Raw genomic sequence first — 19,113 nt, forward strand, 5'->3', positions numbered from 1 at the left:
CAATTGTTTTAAAGGAACTAACCCCCCTTCCACGCACGCCTGTTTTGTGCCAACAGCACTGGACAAGACCTTAAACAAGAACTGTATACAACGTAACCATATTACCAAAGACATACGCCACATTGAGGAGTAGGAGACAGCTATTCACTTATTGTGAAGAGCAACCATGCGGACAAGGAACGCAGGCCTTCTACAAGTTCACCCCAACCATCGCCCTCACAAATCAGCACGACGCCAAAAGGCTAGGATGTTATACCCAGTGGGCAAAGATAACATAAGATACGACATGACCCTACAAGACAGATCTACAAACGATGGGGAACAAGTGGGAGAAGAAAGAACAAACCCCCATTTAACTCCTGGGTCTGGAATAGTCTCCAGGACGGAAGCCATGAAGACAAACATAAACTCAAATGGGGCCACCGGCTCATCAGGAACTACATGTCACCTTCATGACACAGACAGCATAATCTGCAATAAACCCACAAATTCAAATATTAGTCCAAATACTAGCAACAGTAATAGCCCTAAAGGCTCCAACGATATTAGGAATTATTTTCAACAACCACCAAAACAAAATAAACTGATTGATCATGGAAAATTAACTGATCCATCTCTTGTTGCCTTGAGGCCGGCCATATACTGCTTTAATGCCAATACCGATACCTCATCAGTTGTTCCTCTTTCTCCAAAAGTCCTGATCGTCAAGGGCAAGATAAAACAAACCGGGGAATGGCCAATTGATCATAATCAGACCAGAGCCAACGACCAAGGAAGGAGCACAGTGGTGCTTAAAAACCTACCCGACGACCTTCCAGAGCCACAACTTAACATGGCCTTAGGAGATAGTGAAACAAACAAAGAACCCTACCCCCTAACAGAAAATGTCGCTATCACTAAGATCAACTGTATATCTTCAGAACCTCGATCAGGCTCCCTGGCAGGTCCACGGTTATCCATTAAAACAGGGAAAGAAGAAGTTGACAAGTTATTCCATCCAAATAAGCTCTCGGACTTAGGGCAGGAGGAGAGCACAATAAATTCAAATGCACATTTGCTGCTCTGGGAATCCAGTTTGGCCCCACAAAGAATAGAAAACCATCTTGCATTAATCATTGAGGCCTTGATATCTATGGGAAATGTTGCACTAATGCACGCGGACAAATTAGACATTCAAATCAACATTTTGCAGTCCGTAGCCAACTCAATTTCTGGAGTGGATTCAAAATTAGAACATCTAAATTCCTTAATACGCAGAGCGCAGGCAGATACAGAAGTAACAATGAAACCTTTAGATTGCGGGTGTTCCCCAATACTGCAGTCCTTAGAAAAACTTTCGGAAATAATTAACACCTTAATTACGGATCTCAAGCACGAGGTAAATAAAACTAAAAGTAACAGCTGTCCCCCAAAACCACTGCAGAGAACAGGCATAAAGACCCCACACAAGGAAACAAAGAACATGCCTCCAACTTTAAGGTTAGTCGAAGACTCGACAAACAAACCGACATTAACTAATTCTCAGTCTACTTTGTATCTAAACCAATGCTCAAAGGTCACCCAGAAAAGCCTAGATCAAACTGAAGAAACTGCTTGTAACAGCATCAACGAAACAAAATGTCAATTGAACACCAATCTTCTAATCCCAAATCCAAATTTATATGCATCCTTACAATCTCATTCAACAACTAATAATAATAGTTTTGGCAAATCGAACGATTTAAATCCATCTTTCTCAGCACGACAATCCTTGTCAAGGAAAAATAAGAAAAAACTGAAAAAGCTAAATAAAATAAAAAAAGACAAAAGTTATGCAAAAGGGAAAATTGAGCACTGGCTTGCATCAGCAAACAAGGACATAAAAGTGGCAAGCAGCGAGGACCAGGAGGGTCAGGGCCTCACCCTTATTGATCAAACAAGAGAAATACAAGCACAAACACACGAACTAACAACCACGGTAATGGCTGTGAAGAGCCCACCATGTGTTCCAAGTGAACACTTGCTTAAAGCTTCACTCCAAAGATCTCCTGGGCCATGTAGCATCTCGAAGCATGAACTAGGCTCACAAGCCAATGGTCGAGAGAATGAAAACTGGAATAAAATTGACACACTAGAAAAATATAAAGAAGGCGGGGTTACATTTTGACCCCACCACAGTGGCGACAGCCTCTTTTTATAATGCCAATGCTACCATTATTTTGGAAATAATCCTTTTTATCACGTCTTGTTTATTTACTTGTTCTTTTCGCTGCACAGTCGTTTATATCATTCATCCTTTTTGTGAAACTCTTTTTCATGCAAGGTGATTGCCAATTTCCAAGTTTTCTCATGTCATGGCGGGCCATCCGTACCTCTCAACCACAAACACGTACTGATGCAAGGTTCCGTTTAAGCAGTTTTTTTATTCCAATGCATTTCGGACCCTTTCTGGGTCCTTCGTCAGGGAACATACTGCTTAACAAACGACATCTCTCTCTCCTCGATGAAACTGGTATGGATAGCCTCCAGTTTCATCGAGGAGAGAGAGATGTCGTTTGTTAAGCAGTATGTTCCCTGACGAAGGACCCAGAAAGGGTCCGAAATGCATTGGAATAAAAAAAACTGCTTAAACGGAACCTTGCATCAGTACGTGTTTGTGGTTGAGAGGTACGGATGGCCCGCCATGACATGAGAAAACTTGGAAATTGGCAATCACCTTGCATGATAAAGAGTTTCACAAAAAGGATGAATGATATAAACGACTGCGCAGCGAAAAGAACAAGTAAATAAACAAGACGTGATAAAAAGGATTATTTCCAAAATAATGGTAGCATTGGCATTATAAAAAGAGGCTGTCGCCACTGTGGTGGGGTCAAAATGTAACCCCGCCTTCTTTGTGTTTATGTATTGCACGTGCTGTGTGGGCTTGGCACGAATCAGTGAGCACGCCAAACACTTTAACAAATGTGAAAAAAAGTTAGTGATAAATATGGTTTTTGAAAAAACGGAGTGCAACCTGTCTCCCCATGTGACACTAGAAAAATATGCCAATAAGGGCCAACATTTGCAACTTACATCTATCTCGCAAAGGGAACAAATTTCCACTCAAGCAAGCAACAATGAGGGCCGATTCAAGAGAGACGAAACCATCACCTCTAGGTTCGACCCGAACATTTACACCATAAAAACAATCAAGATTGATGAAGGACGGGTCCTAGGGGCCAACCTTGCCCGCAACTTACATTTAAACGAGCCCCTCGTTACTCCAACGATGCCCTTTGCCCCACTTAACCCCGCCCAGTCTCTGGACTGGGACCTTGAAAATCCCAAAGTATTCCTATATCCAGAATATATTTCGCAAGGGAGCTGGGACATCCTCAATAGAGGGAACCTCCTGAATCTCTGCAAAAACATTCCCGGCATGGAGAATATAAAAACAACAGACATAAGGAAGGTGGCTTTTTTTGGCCCAGGGCCCAGCGAACAAAACGAAACAACTGAGATAACCTTCGCCAATTCCAACATGGCAAAGGCTTTAAAGGGATACAAAATACAACTGGACAATTGGGGAATTAAAATTAAATCCCCACTACCAATGAAATATCCAGAAATCCTGAAAGATACAAAAAGCAAACAGGGCAATGATGATCTAAGGGACAGGAAAAATAGGTATATCACTCACTCAAGCCCTCCCGCCATTGGATCTATTCTACATGGATCATTAGGAGGCACACAGCCAATACAGTTGAGTAGCAACTCAATTCAAATTTCCAAAAACACGGAAGGAGGCAATCGTTCCTGCTCAATGACGGGTCAGGGCCGCAAATATTGGTCTTGGCTGGCTCAGGCCTTAAATTCCACTTCCTAACATCAATAGCGCCACCTCATTAAACAACTCGTTGCTAACAATAAATAATACCTTGGGTAACATCAGGTGCAAAGAGCCTCTTTCATGCATAACTGGCTCCTATCAAGACTCTGGCAACCATTTACCACAATCAATTCCTAAAAGTGTCTGTGCTCCCCTTATGAATCCCACGATTACCCCAGTTATCAACATACTGTCTTGGAATGTTGCAGGAATACACCAAGCCTTGCAAAGTCCAAGCGCAGTAGCACTTATGGCAGGTGCGGACATAATTTGTGTACAGGAAACATGGGCCACTTCCTCCACACCATTATGGAATTTTGCTGAATATTTTATTCCTGCAAAAAAGGTTAACATCTTTGGGAGACCATCGGGCGGCATCTCAACTTATATAAAGCATGCATTAAAGGTAAACTTCACAATACTACAGAACACATCAGGAATGCTATTAGCTGGAATTTTAAAAGGCATTATAACGACCAAGGGCCCGACTTCCATTCTCCTTATTAACATCTACCGTCATGGGTTAAACTCAAAAGATAAACTGTTCGACCTATCAAAAGAGATTGAAGCTCTACTGCTACGACATGCAGGATTGGACTCAATTATATTGGGCGATTTAAATTTGCACGATATAGGGCACCTAACTGATGAAAGCCACCACAATTCGAGCACTAAAAGATTCAACGCCCTAATGCGAGCCTATAAACTGGCAACAACACATTATATCACCATAAAAAACAAAGGAACAGCATCAATACCGCCGACCTTTAACAACCAGACAACAGTAGACTACATGATACCTAAGCGAACGCCTACAAAGCCACATGTTAAGTTATACTGTTCAACCTAGATCCGACAGTGATGAAAATGAAATGAAATGAAATGAATGAAATGAAATGAAATGAAAAGAAATTTATAAAGCGCATGGCTGCCCTTCAGCGTCCCAGCGCTGAAACCAAACACAGGACCACCACCCAAATACAACAGAAGCGAAAGCCTAAAGGGGGAAGAGATAAGTTTTCAATGCCTTGCGGAAACGCACTAAATTGGATTCTTTCCGCAGGGCCATCGGCAGAGCATTCCATAATTGGCCTGCATTAATAGAGAACCGGCGACCGCCGGACTTCACCTTTTTGGCTCTGGGTATCACCACAAAATTACCATCATCCGAGCGAAGGGCTCGCGTAGGTTTGTAAGGGCGCACCAGGTCTCTAAGGATTGGAGGGCCTAATCCTTGCAAAGCTTTAAACACGATGCAAAGGGATTTAAATTTTATGCGAGCTCGAATTGGAAGCCAATGCAAGGCCTTGAGAGCAGGCTTAGCTGATGATCTTTTGGCAGTACCAGTGAGCATTCGTGCAGCCGCATTCTGAGCTCTTTGGAGCACATTCAGAGTGGATTCTGGTGAACCAAGGAATAAGGCGTTGCTATAATCCAGCCTTGACATGACTAATCCTTGCACCAGTAGTTTCCGGGAGTTTTCAGGGAGTAGCGGGAGGATCTTCCGTACTGACCTGAGCAGACCATAGCAAGTCCCTGCCACTCGTTTAGCTTGAGTGGTCATTGACAGTTCGGGTTCTAGCCAGACCCCCAGACTTTTTATTGCTTCTTTGGGAACTGGGGGAGCACCTAGACTATCCGGCCACATGGATTTGGGGAGTGTTGAACATAGATTGCCAAGAAGCATCAGCTCCGTTTTCGTCCCATTTAGTTTGAGCCGGGAGTCCGACATCCATGACATGATGTTGACTAAACACGATGCAAACTTTTCCCCCTGGCTTTCCGAGAGGGACAGCGAGATGATCAGTTGAGTGTCGTCTGCATAGGTTGCGATTTTCACCCCGAAGGGTGAAACCACCGCCTCCAGTGGGGCCATGTAGATGTTAAAAAGCGTAGGGCTCAATGAAGAGCCCTGCGGTACTCCACACTGAAGGGGGGTAGGCAGAGATCGAAAATTGCCTCCGCAAACCTGATAAGTCCGGCCACTCAAGTATGACGCGAGCCATTTGAGGGCCGACCCTCTCACTCCAATCTTCCCCAAACGGTTGATCAAGATATTATGATCAACCGTGTCAAATGCAGCGCTTAGATCCAGGAGGACCACCGCAGCGGATCCTCCCGAATCCAAGATGCATCTGCCTTCCTCCACCATTGAAATCAAGGCCGAGTCGGTTCCCTGGCCAGGCCGAAAGCCCGTCTGAGTACGACCCAGTAGATCGTTAGATTCCAGGAAATGCGAAAGCTGGCGATTGGCAAACTTCTCGGCGATCTTATTCAGCCCGGGCAGAAGCGAGATGGGACGGTAATTCGCCAAATCGGCCGGATCAAGGCCTGGTTTTTTCAGAAGGGCCTTGACAATGGCTTGCTTCCAACTAGGTGGAACAATGCCATGGGTGAATGAGGCATTCAGCAGGTCGATAGCTGGGCCTGCAATGATGTTCGTAAATTGCTTGAGGATCCGAATGGGCATGGGGTCCGAAGGGGAGCCGCTCTTCAGGGCTGAAAGCTCCTCACAAAAAGCCTCCTTTGAGACGGGGGAGAAGCTATCAAACACCTTTACGTCCAGTGCGGCCTCCGGAGCTGCTTTGTCTACCCTACCGGTGCTCAGAGGAAGACTGGCTAAGATGTTCTGTATTTTGACATCAAAAAACTGGGCCAGTTGATTGCATTTATCAGAATTTACCTCCTGAGTTACCGGGGGAGTGGGGACAGTGAGAAGCTCTTTAAGGATCTGATAAGTTTCTCTAGAAGAGTTACCTGCCATTCTGATTCGTTCCTCAAAATGGGCGGCTTTGGTCAAATTGCAAGCCACCTTGTATGCTCTCATGGCATCACGATAGTTATCTTTTGTGGTGGTCGCCCAGTTCTTCCGCCATTCTCGCTCCAGCTTTTTACATTTCTTTCTCATACATCCCAGTTCAGGGGTGTACCAGGAGGACTTAGGGCCACTCCTTTTATTTGAGATAGCTTTGAGAGGTAGTTCCATATCTAATGCTTGGCGGAGCCAGTCATGGAAGGCAACATCGGCTACCAGGGGATCGCATCCGGATGGGGGGACTGATTGTTCAAGAATAAGGGAGAGATTCTCAGTTGATAGTCGTGACCAAATTCTCTTATAGGTACGAGGTGCCCTAGGACCGGGAAGAGGAGGAGGATCCCTCATAAAGTTCAATTCAAACGGCACCAAGAAGTGATCCGACCAGGGCATAGGGAGAGGAGGGCTCGTCTGAAGATGTGAGATATTAGAGAACACACAGTCTAACAAGTGTCCCTTCACATGAGTAGGTTCCCTATTATGGAGCCTGAGGTTAGCTGTCATGAGTTCCGATCTCAGGTCAGATGCTATTTTATCCTCCTGTAGGTCAAAATGAAGATTCAGATCCCCCAGTAGAATGAAATTGGGAGAGGATGCAGCTAAGACGGGAACATGGTCCAGAATGGAGGTGGAAAACTGTTTTATTGTCCCCGGGGGGGCGATAGACCAAAATGCCCGAAAGGGAATGATTCGGCGATGACTGGATCCGAAAATAACAGCTCTCTGCATCTTGGATGGGCCCTTTATCTATTCTGCAGGACAGCTTCTCCCTGTGGATTATAGCTAAGCCACCTCCCTTTCCCAAAGGTCTATGGAGGGACTGAATGAGATAGCCAGATGGAAGGACATTAAGTAAGTCAAAATCAGAGTCAACAGACGTCCATGTTTCGGTAAGAAACATGATGTCTAAGTTAGTGTCTTCAATCAAATGTAAGATTTGTAGAGCGTGTTTGGGCAGGGACCTACAATTCAGAAGGCCTAGCCTAAGGGGGTCTTTAGTAAGAGCTTTGTTTCCCCCAACCTGGTCCCTGAATGAGCAATAGACACATGGCATAAATAGAGCATCAGCTCCTAATCCATGATGACAATAACGCGAGTTTGACGGCTTTAAAAGAACTAATTCCTCTTTCGTGTATGTGGTGGGAGTAGCTGCAGACACGGGCAGGGTCTGTGGCCCTAGGTCCGTCCTGGCCCGGACGGGCACAGACGGGCTTGCCTCTGGCGCGCCTCCGGCGCGCCAACGGCGCGCCCGCTGCGCCCGCCCGCTGCGCGGGCGACGAATGGTCGCCATTTATGAAGCGCGAGGTGCAGGAGACGCCCTCGCACTAGACCGCTACGAGTCAGAAAGCCTACCCAAGATGGCGGCCGCAGTCGGCAAAGCCGGTGGTCAGCCCGACGTGACAACAGAGGCCCCCAGAATCGCTCTGAAATGCCCCCAAGCCCCCACAAGTAAGAGCAGTGAACAGATTGCTAACAGTAAAATTCTAGTACAGAACACAGTTAAGATTGTCAAAAATAAAAAACGAAGCTTTTTAAAACAATTAAAGGCTCCCAAGAGCAGAGGGGTGTATGGCCAAACTCCCTGTGTGTGAGGGGAGCAGCCTGTATAGGTAACGCGGGCAAACTAATGAGCCCAATTTATAGCGCGAGGGGCAGGAGACGCCCTCGCACTAGACCGCTACGAGTCAGAAAGCCTACCCAAGATGGCGGCCGCAGTCGGCAAAGCCGGTGGTCAGCCCGACGTGACAACAGAGGCCCCCAGAATCGCTCTGAAATGCCCCCAAGCCCCCACAAGTAAGAGCAGTGAACAGATTGCTAACAGTAAAATTCTAGTACAGAACACAGTTAAGATTGTCAAAAATAAAAAACGAAGCTTTTTAAAACAATTAAAGGCTCCCAAGAGCAGAGGGGTGTATGGCCAAACTCCCTGTGTGTGAGGGGAGCAGCCTGTGTAGGTAACGCGGGCAAACTAATGAGCCCAATTTATAGCGCGAGGGGCAGGAGACGCCCTCGCACTAGACCGCTACGAGTCAGAAAGCCTACCCAAGATGGCGGCCGCAGTCGGCAAAGCCGGTGGTCAGCCCGACGTGACAACAGAGGCCCCCAGAATCGCTCTGAAATGCCCCCAAGCCCCCACAAGTAAGAGCAGTGAACAGATTGCTAACAGTAAAATTCTAGTACAGAACACAGTTAAGATTGTCAAAAATAAAAAACGAAGCTTTTAAAACAATTAAAGGCTCCCAAGAGCAGAGGGGTGTATGGCCAAACTCCCTGTGTGTGAGGGGAGCAGCCTGTGTAGGTAACGTGGGCAAACTAATGAGCCCAATTTATAGCGCGAGGGGCAGGAGACGCCCTCGCACTAGACCGCTACGAGTCAGAAAGCCTACCCAAGATGGCGGCCGCAGTCGGCAAAGCCGGTGGTCAGCCCGACGTGACAACAGAGGCCCCCAGAATCGCTCTGAAATGCCCCCAAGCCCCCACAAGTAAGAGCAGTGAACAGATTGCTAACAGTAAAATTCTAGTACAGAACACAGTTAGGATTGTCAAAAATAAAAAACGAAGCTTTTTAAAACAATTAAAGGCTCCCAAGAGCAGAGGGGTGTATGGCCAAACTCCCTGTGTGTGAGGGGAGCAGCCTGTGTAGGTGGTGATCATGCCGCTCTCATATTAGAACTTTCCTTGAGTGCGAAAACAAGACATACCCTTCAATATATTGGAGCTACAAACGGAGATGAACAACATTGACTCCTCAAAAGAATCAAATGGGGTCCGCTCCCGACCCACAAGTTTGCTGCATGGAAATCGTCTTGGAAAGGCTGGCAGCTCAACCGTAATGATCTTGGAAGAATTGGGAAATGGGGCGCTCTTGCATATGACTTGGCATACCAACTTCGTGAGAATAACAATCAAAGAGTTTATGACCACTCTAAATATAAACTGGGATTCCAGCCAAAAATAAAAAACTCATTAAAAATTCTTAAATCCAAACGCAGAGCCTATCGGGCTACTAGATCAATAACTGCAAAAAATGAGCTAAAAGAGGTGACCAAGGCACACGCAAAAGTGGTTTGGCAGGTGAAACGTGAAGCAACAGAAGCAAAAATGGCTGAAAATCTTTGAACTGCTTGCTCCTAGTAAAACCCAAGAATTTTGGCAATATATAAACAAGCTCAGCAATGGGCAATGTAATAGAGAGAATCCACTCGACGCTAGAACTTGGGTAGCCCATGTAAAAACTCTCTATACTAATGACTCAGAGCAAAACCCAAACTTAAGAACATCTTCCGATAAACATCTAATTGATAAACCAACTGAATCAACGGCTTGCCCTGTGAACACTACACCTGCTGAAAGAAAAGTACTAGCAGGAATCCTGAAAAGAATACGCCCCAACGGGGCTCCGGGATTGAACGGGCTACCAGGCTCTCTTTTTAGAGAGGATATAGACTTTTGGACCGAGAACCTGGGTCAGCTGTATGCGGAGTGCACACTCCTTATGGATGTTCCAGACTCCTGGAGGGGATCCTTGTTACATCCTATCTACAAAAAGGAGTAAGCACAGATCCTAAGAACTATCGTATGATAGCCTTATTGGACGTGGAGGGCAAGGCATATGCGAGTTCTCTACTTACGGAATTAGAACATTGGGTCACCAAGGAGAATTTGCTCCCCTTCTATCAAACAGGGTTCCGTCAGGGAGGCTCAACCATAGACACCATTATAGCACTTTCGTATATTGTACACCAAACAATGATTCAAGGCGCCCAGCCTCTTTTTGCCTGTTTTATAGATTATACAGCGGCATTTGATGGCATTGACCGGAACATCTTATGGAGGAAATTGGCGAGTTGGAACATCTGTCCGAAACTTCTACAAGCCATCAGATCACTGTACACTCAGACAGAGCCCTGGTCTCCTCAATCCAGAGTTCAAGCTGATACAGAATCTGCCTGATAATGACCTTCTGTGCTAAATCAATTAAATGAATTGGTCTATAATTCAGGCACAAGTCTTTTGAGCCCTTTCTGTAAATGGGGGCAATCTCAGCTGCAGCAGCTAAAGGGGCAAGGGAAGGGGTGTAATAAAATAAAAGGAGGAAAAAATTAAATGTACCTGCTGGCCGCTTCTTCTCCTCCGTCTTCTTCTTTGTCGATGCAGGAAGCAGGAACAGGAAGCACCAATACATCCAGACTCCCCTAGCCAATCCCGACAGGGCTGATAGTAGCATTGTGATTGATCTGATCGCCTGGACATGTTCTCCACCCGGGCTGTGTTATACAGCATGCCAAGTGGGCATGACTGTTTGGACGGCCGGCCAAACTATCATGAGCACTTAGAGAGTGCCACCACTACTCTTGCCTGCTCTGTGGGCAGTCTAGCTTGCCCGCTCCTAGGGGGAGTACTGAAAAATAAAATGATAATAACATGATGTTATTATCTTTTTGTTTTTCCTGTGGGGTGACGCTCCTCTGCCTTAGCGTAGGAGCCATCCCTACTCAGCTATCTTCCAACTAGATGGCATTTCCATCCCATCAATATTAGATTAGAGAGCGTATTTACATATTGAGACCCATTTTCGACATCTGATAGTAGGAGATCCCCTGGGACCCCCTCCTGCCCCATAGCTTTGCCACACTTTATGGATTTAATGGCCTCACAGTATCGCCATTTGTGATGGTTAGTGAGGAAAAGAGGGCTTGAGCTACTGTGAGGCGCAAGAAACTGCCCCTGATTTACAACAACAACCAGAAATTCCTTGTGTCTTTGTTAACTGCAGCCACATGCATGTCTTCCCAGAGTTGTGTATCCCACAAGTACATCGATTTCCTTTGGGCTAGTGTGTAGTGTTTCCTTATTGCTCTAATTTCACTAGGATAACCTCTTTTTAACCCCTTGGCAGCTGGGGTAATTACCCCACGGTGCGGCGGTTGGGGGTCCGCTCATGACGAGCTCAGCTTGTCATGACTCGCAGTGCAGCTGTGCTCATGACGAGCTGAGATCGTCACAAACCCGCCCACTCATTGATTTTCCTGCAGAGGCGAGGAATTAGCCGCGCGTGGGCGGGCTGCGGCTGTTATGACGAGCTCAGCTTGTCATGAGCACAACTCCACTGTGACTCATGACGAGCTGAGCTCGTCATGAACACACAATGGGTTAAGGCTAAGTGCGGCTCCGATTTTTCCCTTTTACAGTCAATGTTAAACTAAGAACAGACTGATTTGGGGTCCTTAAAATTGGATGAATTATGATTTGTAAGTGTTCATGTGTCTATAGGGCAGCATGATCCCTTTTTTGGGAAGAAAGGGAGATACCTAAGTCTGAGATTACACTTAGCAGAGCCCTATTCATTTTGATCCTGAGGTCAGGATGTGTTGCTACTCTAGCCCATTTTAATTTGCTCCGATTATTAGAAGGCATTACATATGCAGTAAGTGAAATTAATGTTTTTCTGGTTATTTGAAAATATCTCACATTGAGCAATGTAATGGTCGCTATCTGTCCTAGTTATCACCCTCAAATTAAAACAACTTTATTCGGTTTTGCGAGAAAAAAAAACATAAAAGTAAAAAAAAAAACATAAAAGTTACAAAACATCCACATCTCGTTTAAAACTAGATACATTAAAATTGCAATTCATATCAATAAATAGGGAGCAGATGGATCTGTAAAAGTCATGTTTACCAAGTTTTCAAGCAGAAGGTGCCCTCTCCCATTAAAATAACTAAAATTCCAGGCAAGCCCTTGTTCTTACTGTAAATTTCAAGTAACCCACAATAAAAAAAAATGCAGTCTGGCTTCAGCAATTGCAGGTACAAAAGTGGTGGGCGGAGTTGGCTTAAGTACAGCATCTTTAAAAGGGGAAATAAAAAGTGTCTCTGTGGTACCTCGTAAAATGTACAGAGTAACATAAAGTGTAGCCGATCCTGTGGAGACACGCCATCATAGCCACAGGGTGCTAACACCTGTCCAGTGCTACACCCTTTTGGAGCGCCGAGTAACAGATGAAAAAGATCCAAACAAAACCTGGTCAATTAAAACCGCTCATATGTGGACAAAGATCCCTTGTTACAGGTTAGGCCAGCAATCCCCACCTCCACCTCTATCTGCTCAAAGACGACACTGTCAATTTTATATTGCCTAATTGGCTGTCCACGAGGGCCCTTGAACATACCTTGGAAATGGGACACCTATTCTTCCTCCGTAATGTGCGAGCCTATGTCTTTTGTAAACAGTGGTCTATTGACGATACCCCAGAACCTTGAGCTGTTCCCTAGGATACTCGTTTCTAGCGGCTCCCTCCATGTTTCCTCCTTAAGAGCTCCCTTGCGTATGGCCAAATCTGTATCACCCTCATATCCACAGCAGAGGGCAATAGATGCAGGACAACTAATATATAATGTAGTCTTCTGAAGGAGCCTAGTCAACTAAAGGTATGTGCTGTGGGTTGATCAGACATTGTACGGCCTCTACAAGCCCTCAATCCAAAAGATAATGCAAAACATAGTTACTGATACGCATCATCAGTCCTCCGCGTTACAGGGGGAGCACTATGGTTAGAATGCCCCATACCTCGCCCTATGCATCAATTTAGGAGGAGCTATTGTGTTCTAATGGCTTATATGTCATGTTAAAATCACCTGCAATAATTAGCGGGTCATGCGTTGTGAAAAGATTCAATGAGCTGCTGTAACGTCTGTGATTCTTTAACTCCCCTTATCCCATGGTTGTATGCATTATAAATGTAGATTGCACATAAGACATCCCCTATCATCTTCATTCCAAGGATGTCCTCAGCGGCAATGTCGACAGGGGATAATTTCACATTTAAAGAGGTTTGTAACCAATTCAAAAGACTCCCTGCAGCTCGCCTTTTCTTTGTTTGATGTGAAGGTTTAAAAACTTTAAAAAATTGATGATTCATGTCCAATAGATAGGATCAATACTCTAAATCTCCAGTAGGAGGCATATGTCATGTTGATCTATAAAAGATCCCCATGCTGGTTCGTGAAGCTTTGGTTTAATTCCTGTGATGTTCCAAGACAGGAAATGGATATTTGGTCACCATCCAGCTTTAGTATATTATTAGTCTCCAAGAGCCCCAATTCCCTGGTGTCTACCAGATGGAATGAGCCTCCCAGTCAAATAACCATAGAGATAGCCAGGTTGTTTGGTGTATTAGGAACTTCAAAGGGAGATGGATCAATGTTTTGCGATGGCACTTAAAATAAGAAAAACACATATATAGGCAAGGAAGAAAGAAGGAAAGGGGTCAAATGTGTAGCGTGCGAAGACCTGTAGCCTCCAAAGCCACAGTATCACAGAAAGTAAGTAGTCTAACAACAACCCAGAAATTCAAGGCCAAGCTGAATGTAAATTCAGCTTGGTCTTGAATTTCTGGGATAGCCAATATAAAAGTCTCACCCCGGAAAGCACGTTTGAACCCTTACAACTACAAGATATGGCGACCAAGTAAACCATTGAATAGGGCAAAGGAATACAGTGGTCACAACAGTCAGATGAACAATAACACCTCGGTGGCCCATGGAGGCCAGGGACCTCAGTTCAAAGTTCACCTTTAGGAGAGATCTCCAAACATCAGAGAATGGCATGTTCGTTTATAGGTATATAGGTTACCTGATAGCAAAGGCCCCACGCTGGGAGATGCTATTTGTCCACAATCAGTCATAGGCGTCCGAAAGAAAAGCCAAGGGGGTGGACCTGCCCTGCTTCTTCCTGTCACTGACAGGCACAGGACAAACCTGGACTAGTCCCATGCTATGCCCAGACGTGATCCACACCACGAGGGGAGAGACAGCGGTCTAATCTTGATGGCCATGCCTCCTTCATGTGTCAGCTGCACCGGTTTAACTGACGGTTCACCCTGGGACATCGAGTCCCACCTGGGTGTATGCATGAAAGGTTTTTCTGCAAACTAGCAACAAGAGTGTCTCCATTGGCAAAGTGGGCCCGCAGCCCGAGAGCAGACCTAGAGCTTTTTTTGGGGGGGAGAGAGGGAGACGAAGGGGGCAGGAGATGTCGGATGGCAGGAAGATAGACAGAAAAGGGGCTAACAACTAACTTTTGTTTTTCTGTAGACTTTCAAGGGGTTTCTGCCTCCTGCTGCCTTTACAGTCTCAATTGGGACTATGGGCCAGTTCAAATGAAAATGCAAATACCTGGTGGCGGGGGGAAGGAGTGATTTGTAGTCCAGATAGATCAGGACTACAAATCAGTCAGGAATACATACACAAAAAACTCTTTAAGAGACTATTCTGGATCCTTTGTAAAGGGAAAATAACCCCAAAATTGGTGACAAGAAATGTGCCTGCATGCCGGAATCCTTTCCTCACTTACCCTTGATTCATCACTGCTGCCCCTTACAAGGATCCCCAGTAGTTAATGAGGAGAAGTCTTTTCCTATGACAACCACTGTAGTGTATCCCAGCTGCAGCAATCACTTTCTAGAGTCACACTGTATACCTTGGTTGCTGTCACCGGTTAATGAGACATTGCATCACAGAAGCTCCTCTGGGCCAATCAGTGAGCTTCTTACCATGATACTGCTTTTCTCTTCAGTAGACTAGAATAGACTAGACAAAGGAAACTGCAGTGACACTCTCTTCTGCCATTAGGTTTCCCTGTTGCATAGGTAAGTCTCCGTCCAACATCCCCTTTGATTTTGCTTTGGTCACCCTAAGTTGGTAGGGTATGCCCAGACGTGGGTCCCATGCTCACTTTGCCACTGGATTCAAGCAAGCCTGGCTGGTGATGCCTGATTAGCCAGAAACCGGTCCCAGGATGCTTGTTTCCAGTCCAGGGAAGAAATGGCTTGCCAGTTCGGGCTGGACTGTTCCCATGAGGCACAGGGTGAGACTGATTTGGATTGGCCATGTCTGAACTGGGGTGGCAGAGGTAGCTAAAGAATGATGATGGATTTAATCTAGAACAGTTGACTGGGGGTGAGTGCTTGCATTGTTCAACACTCCGTTCATCATCCCCTTTGGTTTAGCAGTGAAAAAAACACAGCCCGCAGGGATAGGGCTACAGTGGCGCTCTGTACAGACAGTGGCAGAGAGTAGGTACACTATGAAAAAAACAAGGACCCCCTGGGTAGTGATTCCAACAGACTCCTAGGGCAGGGTAGACATAATATATGCAAAAAATCCTAGGCATTCTTAACAGTAGACAAACAAGTAACTAGACCCAAATGCAAAAGGAACAGGCAAAAAAGGGGATATAATAATTTGTAAAAAGCAAACATGTTTTTAATATACATAATAAAAATCATATAGGTAACTGAGAATAATCAGACTATATGACAATTCAAATATAAAAATATATGCAATTAATACATATAATGACACAATTTACAACACTTTAAATAAATAAAAAGACACCATCAGTTATTAAAAGGTGTCCGCAAACAAGGTGAAGATAGAGAGTAGGTACACTACAGGGCAGGAGTTAGGGAGAGGAGCTTAATGTGCACTGCTCCGAGGCCATGGTGCGCTACATTGGTTGGATGTGCCACCTCATCTTCATGCTTGTGATCCTCGCCAGCTTGTTCCCCGTGTAGCCGGTATTTAAGTGGGCCTTGCACAACGGCGAGACAGGGATCATCTTCTTCTACCTCCTGCCCTGGATCATGTTTCATTATCAAGGTCTTGGTTGTGTTTTCTCACTTGAGATTACTTTAATACTTATTTTCATCCTCTGAAGTAACAAGTTAAACACTGCTTTTAGTTAAGGTTGACATGTCCAAGTGCATCCCTCTACAGCCTCCCCTCCAAGGATTTGTCTCCGTTTGCCACGTGGTCACACTGGGCCAGTTTAATGGTTTGTAGCGGGAAACATCATTTTACCGCATGCAACACAATGACTGCCATTACAGCGCAGTCATTACAATGACCGCGTTGGAACAACGCATGCCATTACAACGGAAGTCAGATCAACGACTTGCTCTAGAGGTTAGAAGGTGTTGGATTTAAAATCCAACACCTTCCCTACTGTTGCACACACTGGAGTTGGAATAGTAAATGAACTATTCCAAAATCCAGCGCCACCCCTAGAGGAAGTCGTTGTTCCAACTTGCATTGTAATGGCATGCGTTGTTACAACACGGTTGTTGTAATTGCATGCATTAAAAAAGCATGCAATGTAACATAGCATATTGTTTTATAGCATGTGGTGCCTATTACAGTGCACACCTCCCACCTCTGCAGGCTACATGGGGCGCGAGAACAGTGGCAAGTATGAGAGGAATTCAGATATACAGCTGATTATTAGTGTGGGTGTGGAATGTCACAGAATATTTATGTAACTCCGCAGAAACCGCAAAGTTTAGGGCTGCAAGTTCCACCCACCCCTCCTGTTGACTTTGAATGTTTGAAGAGGAGGTATAGGATGAATCATTTGTTAGGTAAATGCCCATCACTGATTATCCAAACATGATTGGAGTTACCCAATTTAAACTACATTACTTGTGAGCAAAGAGTGATAGGTCTCTACTGTCTATTTGGGGCAGTGATCTCACTGCTCTGTGGGCCCGATTCACAGAACTAACGTAAGACAAAATCCTAAACTTACTACTTTTGGTATTCACAGAAGGCATTTAGTAGTAGTAAAGTTAGGATTTTGTCTTAAGTTTGACTTAAGACAAACTTCAGACAGACCTAAGACAAAATCCTAACTTAAGTCTGTCTTAAGTCTGTCTTAAATCTGTCTTAATTCTGTCTTAAGTTTGTCTTAAGTTTGTCTTAAGTCAAACTTAAGACAAAATCCTAACTTTACTACAACTAAATGCCTTCTGTGAATACCAAAAGTAGTAAGTTTAGGATTTTGTCTTAAGTTAGCTTTGTGAATCGGGCCCTGTGTTCCTTGCAATCTGTCTCCAATACATGTCTTGGTTGGGTGACAGCTCCCCTTTTTGCATTTCCTCCAGACAGCCACAAACACAGGAAGGCTAGGTGTGACTGAGTGAGTACCTATCTTCATACATCTGCATTCTGATGGTCCTTCCTGGGCAGGAAGGAAGGAAGGGACTCACACTTACCCTTTAAATGGTTGTGGCCTGATCCCACATAAAGGACTGATTACCCTCCACAGATAGCCTGGCAGACAGGACTGTCCTGAAATAGATACTTCTGCACTTCAAAACCACTCTTTGAAGTTTCCCTCACATTAGGGTATAAGTACTGGGTCTCTGACCCCATCAGACCAGACACCTCTGAACCTACACCAAACCTCTGTCAGAGGAACTGCTGTGCTGTTTAAAGGACTCAACAGGACTGCTGAACAGGAGGGCCTGCTTTTCTGTGTGTTGCCCTGCTGCCTGCTGCTCTTTGACCCTGCTGAAGGAGGGCTAGATTCTGCTTTCTTACAAAATGATCTCCAAGGGATTGTTGACTTGCTTCTATTGCTTGAGACTCAGGGAATTCAAAGCCTTCACCCCTGCTCCTATTCCTGACTCACTGAAAGAGGCCCAGGTACCTCAAACATAGATTTCCATGCATCTCCTGTGTGGGTGTAGCAGAACTGACGTATCAACCTGCTTGCAGGAATAATATCAGTGCATCGCCTCAGAACCAGCATTTTGCCTCCAGAGATCAACACACCAGACCGTCTATGCCCATCTCTGCAGCTGCGTGAGATTAACCCATCCCCTGACCCGGGTGGAAGAAGCATGTGCACCACTCAGCGCCTATTGACTCTGGCACCCATCTCGAGTACTGACGCATCGCCCTCACTGCGTGGAGAAGATCAATGCATCTCGCTGCTTGGAACCAGGAAAGGTACTTGTTCAACAGGGCCTGAAAGCGTCCTGTAGAAGGCCGGTGCTCCATCGCAGCCAGCCTGAACTTTGACTTTGCCCCAGCCCAGTGTGACCAAAAGTATCCTTTTTAGTGCCACCTACTTCTAAGTGCTTTGCTGCATTTATTTCTTCAAAATTCATTAACTCAACTTCTATACATTGGGTATTGTTTTGGTTTTGTTTTATGTATAAAGTCATACATTATTGTTCTAAACCATTGTGGAGTCTTTTTGGTATGCTTTCACTGTGATTCTGTATGAGTAATTGCACAAATACCTTGCACATTGTCTTCTAAGTTATGCCTGCCTGCTCTGTGCCAAGGTACCAGAGGTTGAGCACAGGATAATATAGGTTGTGTTGAGACTTACCCTGAACAAGATTGTGGTCTCTACTTGGACAGGGTGCATTCCTCCCCAACTAGAGATCCAGTTTCTAACAGAAGGCATCTAAGATTGTGGTCTCTACTTAGACAGGGTGCATACCTCACCAACATGAGATCCAGTTTCTAACAGAAGGCATCTGTTACCAGTAGAAACTCCTATGTTTAGACAAACTTAGAAGGTTCTCAAGCATTAGATGGGTGGGCATACTGCAGCATATGTGTAAGGAGCCAATTTCTTAAGTGCACACATTTCC

The 19,113-nt window shown here is 45.1% G+C and overlaps 1 protein-coding gene across 1 annotated transcript in view; it reads left to right on the forward strand.

The window, feature by feature from the left end:
• The first annotated feature begins 286 nt into the window (after positions 1-286).
• LOC144783895 (vomeronasal type-2 receptor 1-like) overlaps positions 287-19,113 on the forward strand; it is a 140,839-nt gene continuing 122,012 nt past the window's right edge. The window contains exon 1 of the mRNA XM_078662637.1: positions 287-1,595. Coding sequence (XP_078518763.1) covers positions 287-1,595 — 1,309 coding nt within the window. The remainder of the gene's footprint in view (positions 1,596-19,113) is intronic.

This window comes from Lissotriton helveticus, chromosome 10, assembly GCF_964261635.1.
Source record: "Lissotriton helveticus chromosome 10, aLisHel1.1, whole genome shotgun sequence".
Classification (NCBI taxonomy): domain Eukaryota; kingdom Metazoa; phylum Chordata; class Amphibia; order Caudata; family Salamandridae; genus Lissotriton; species Lissotriton helveticus.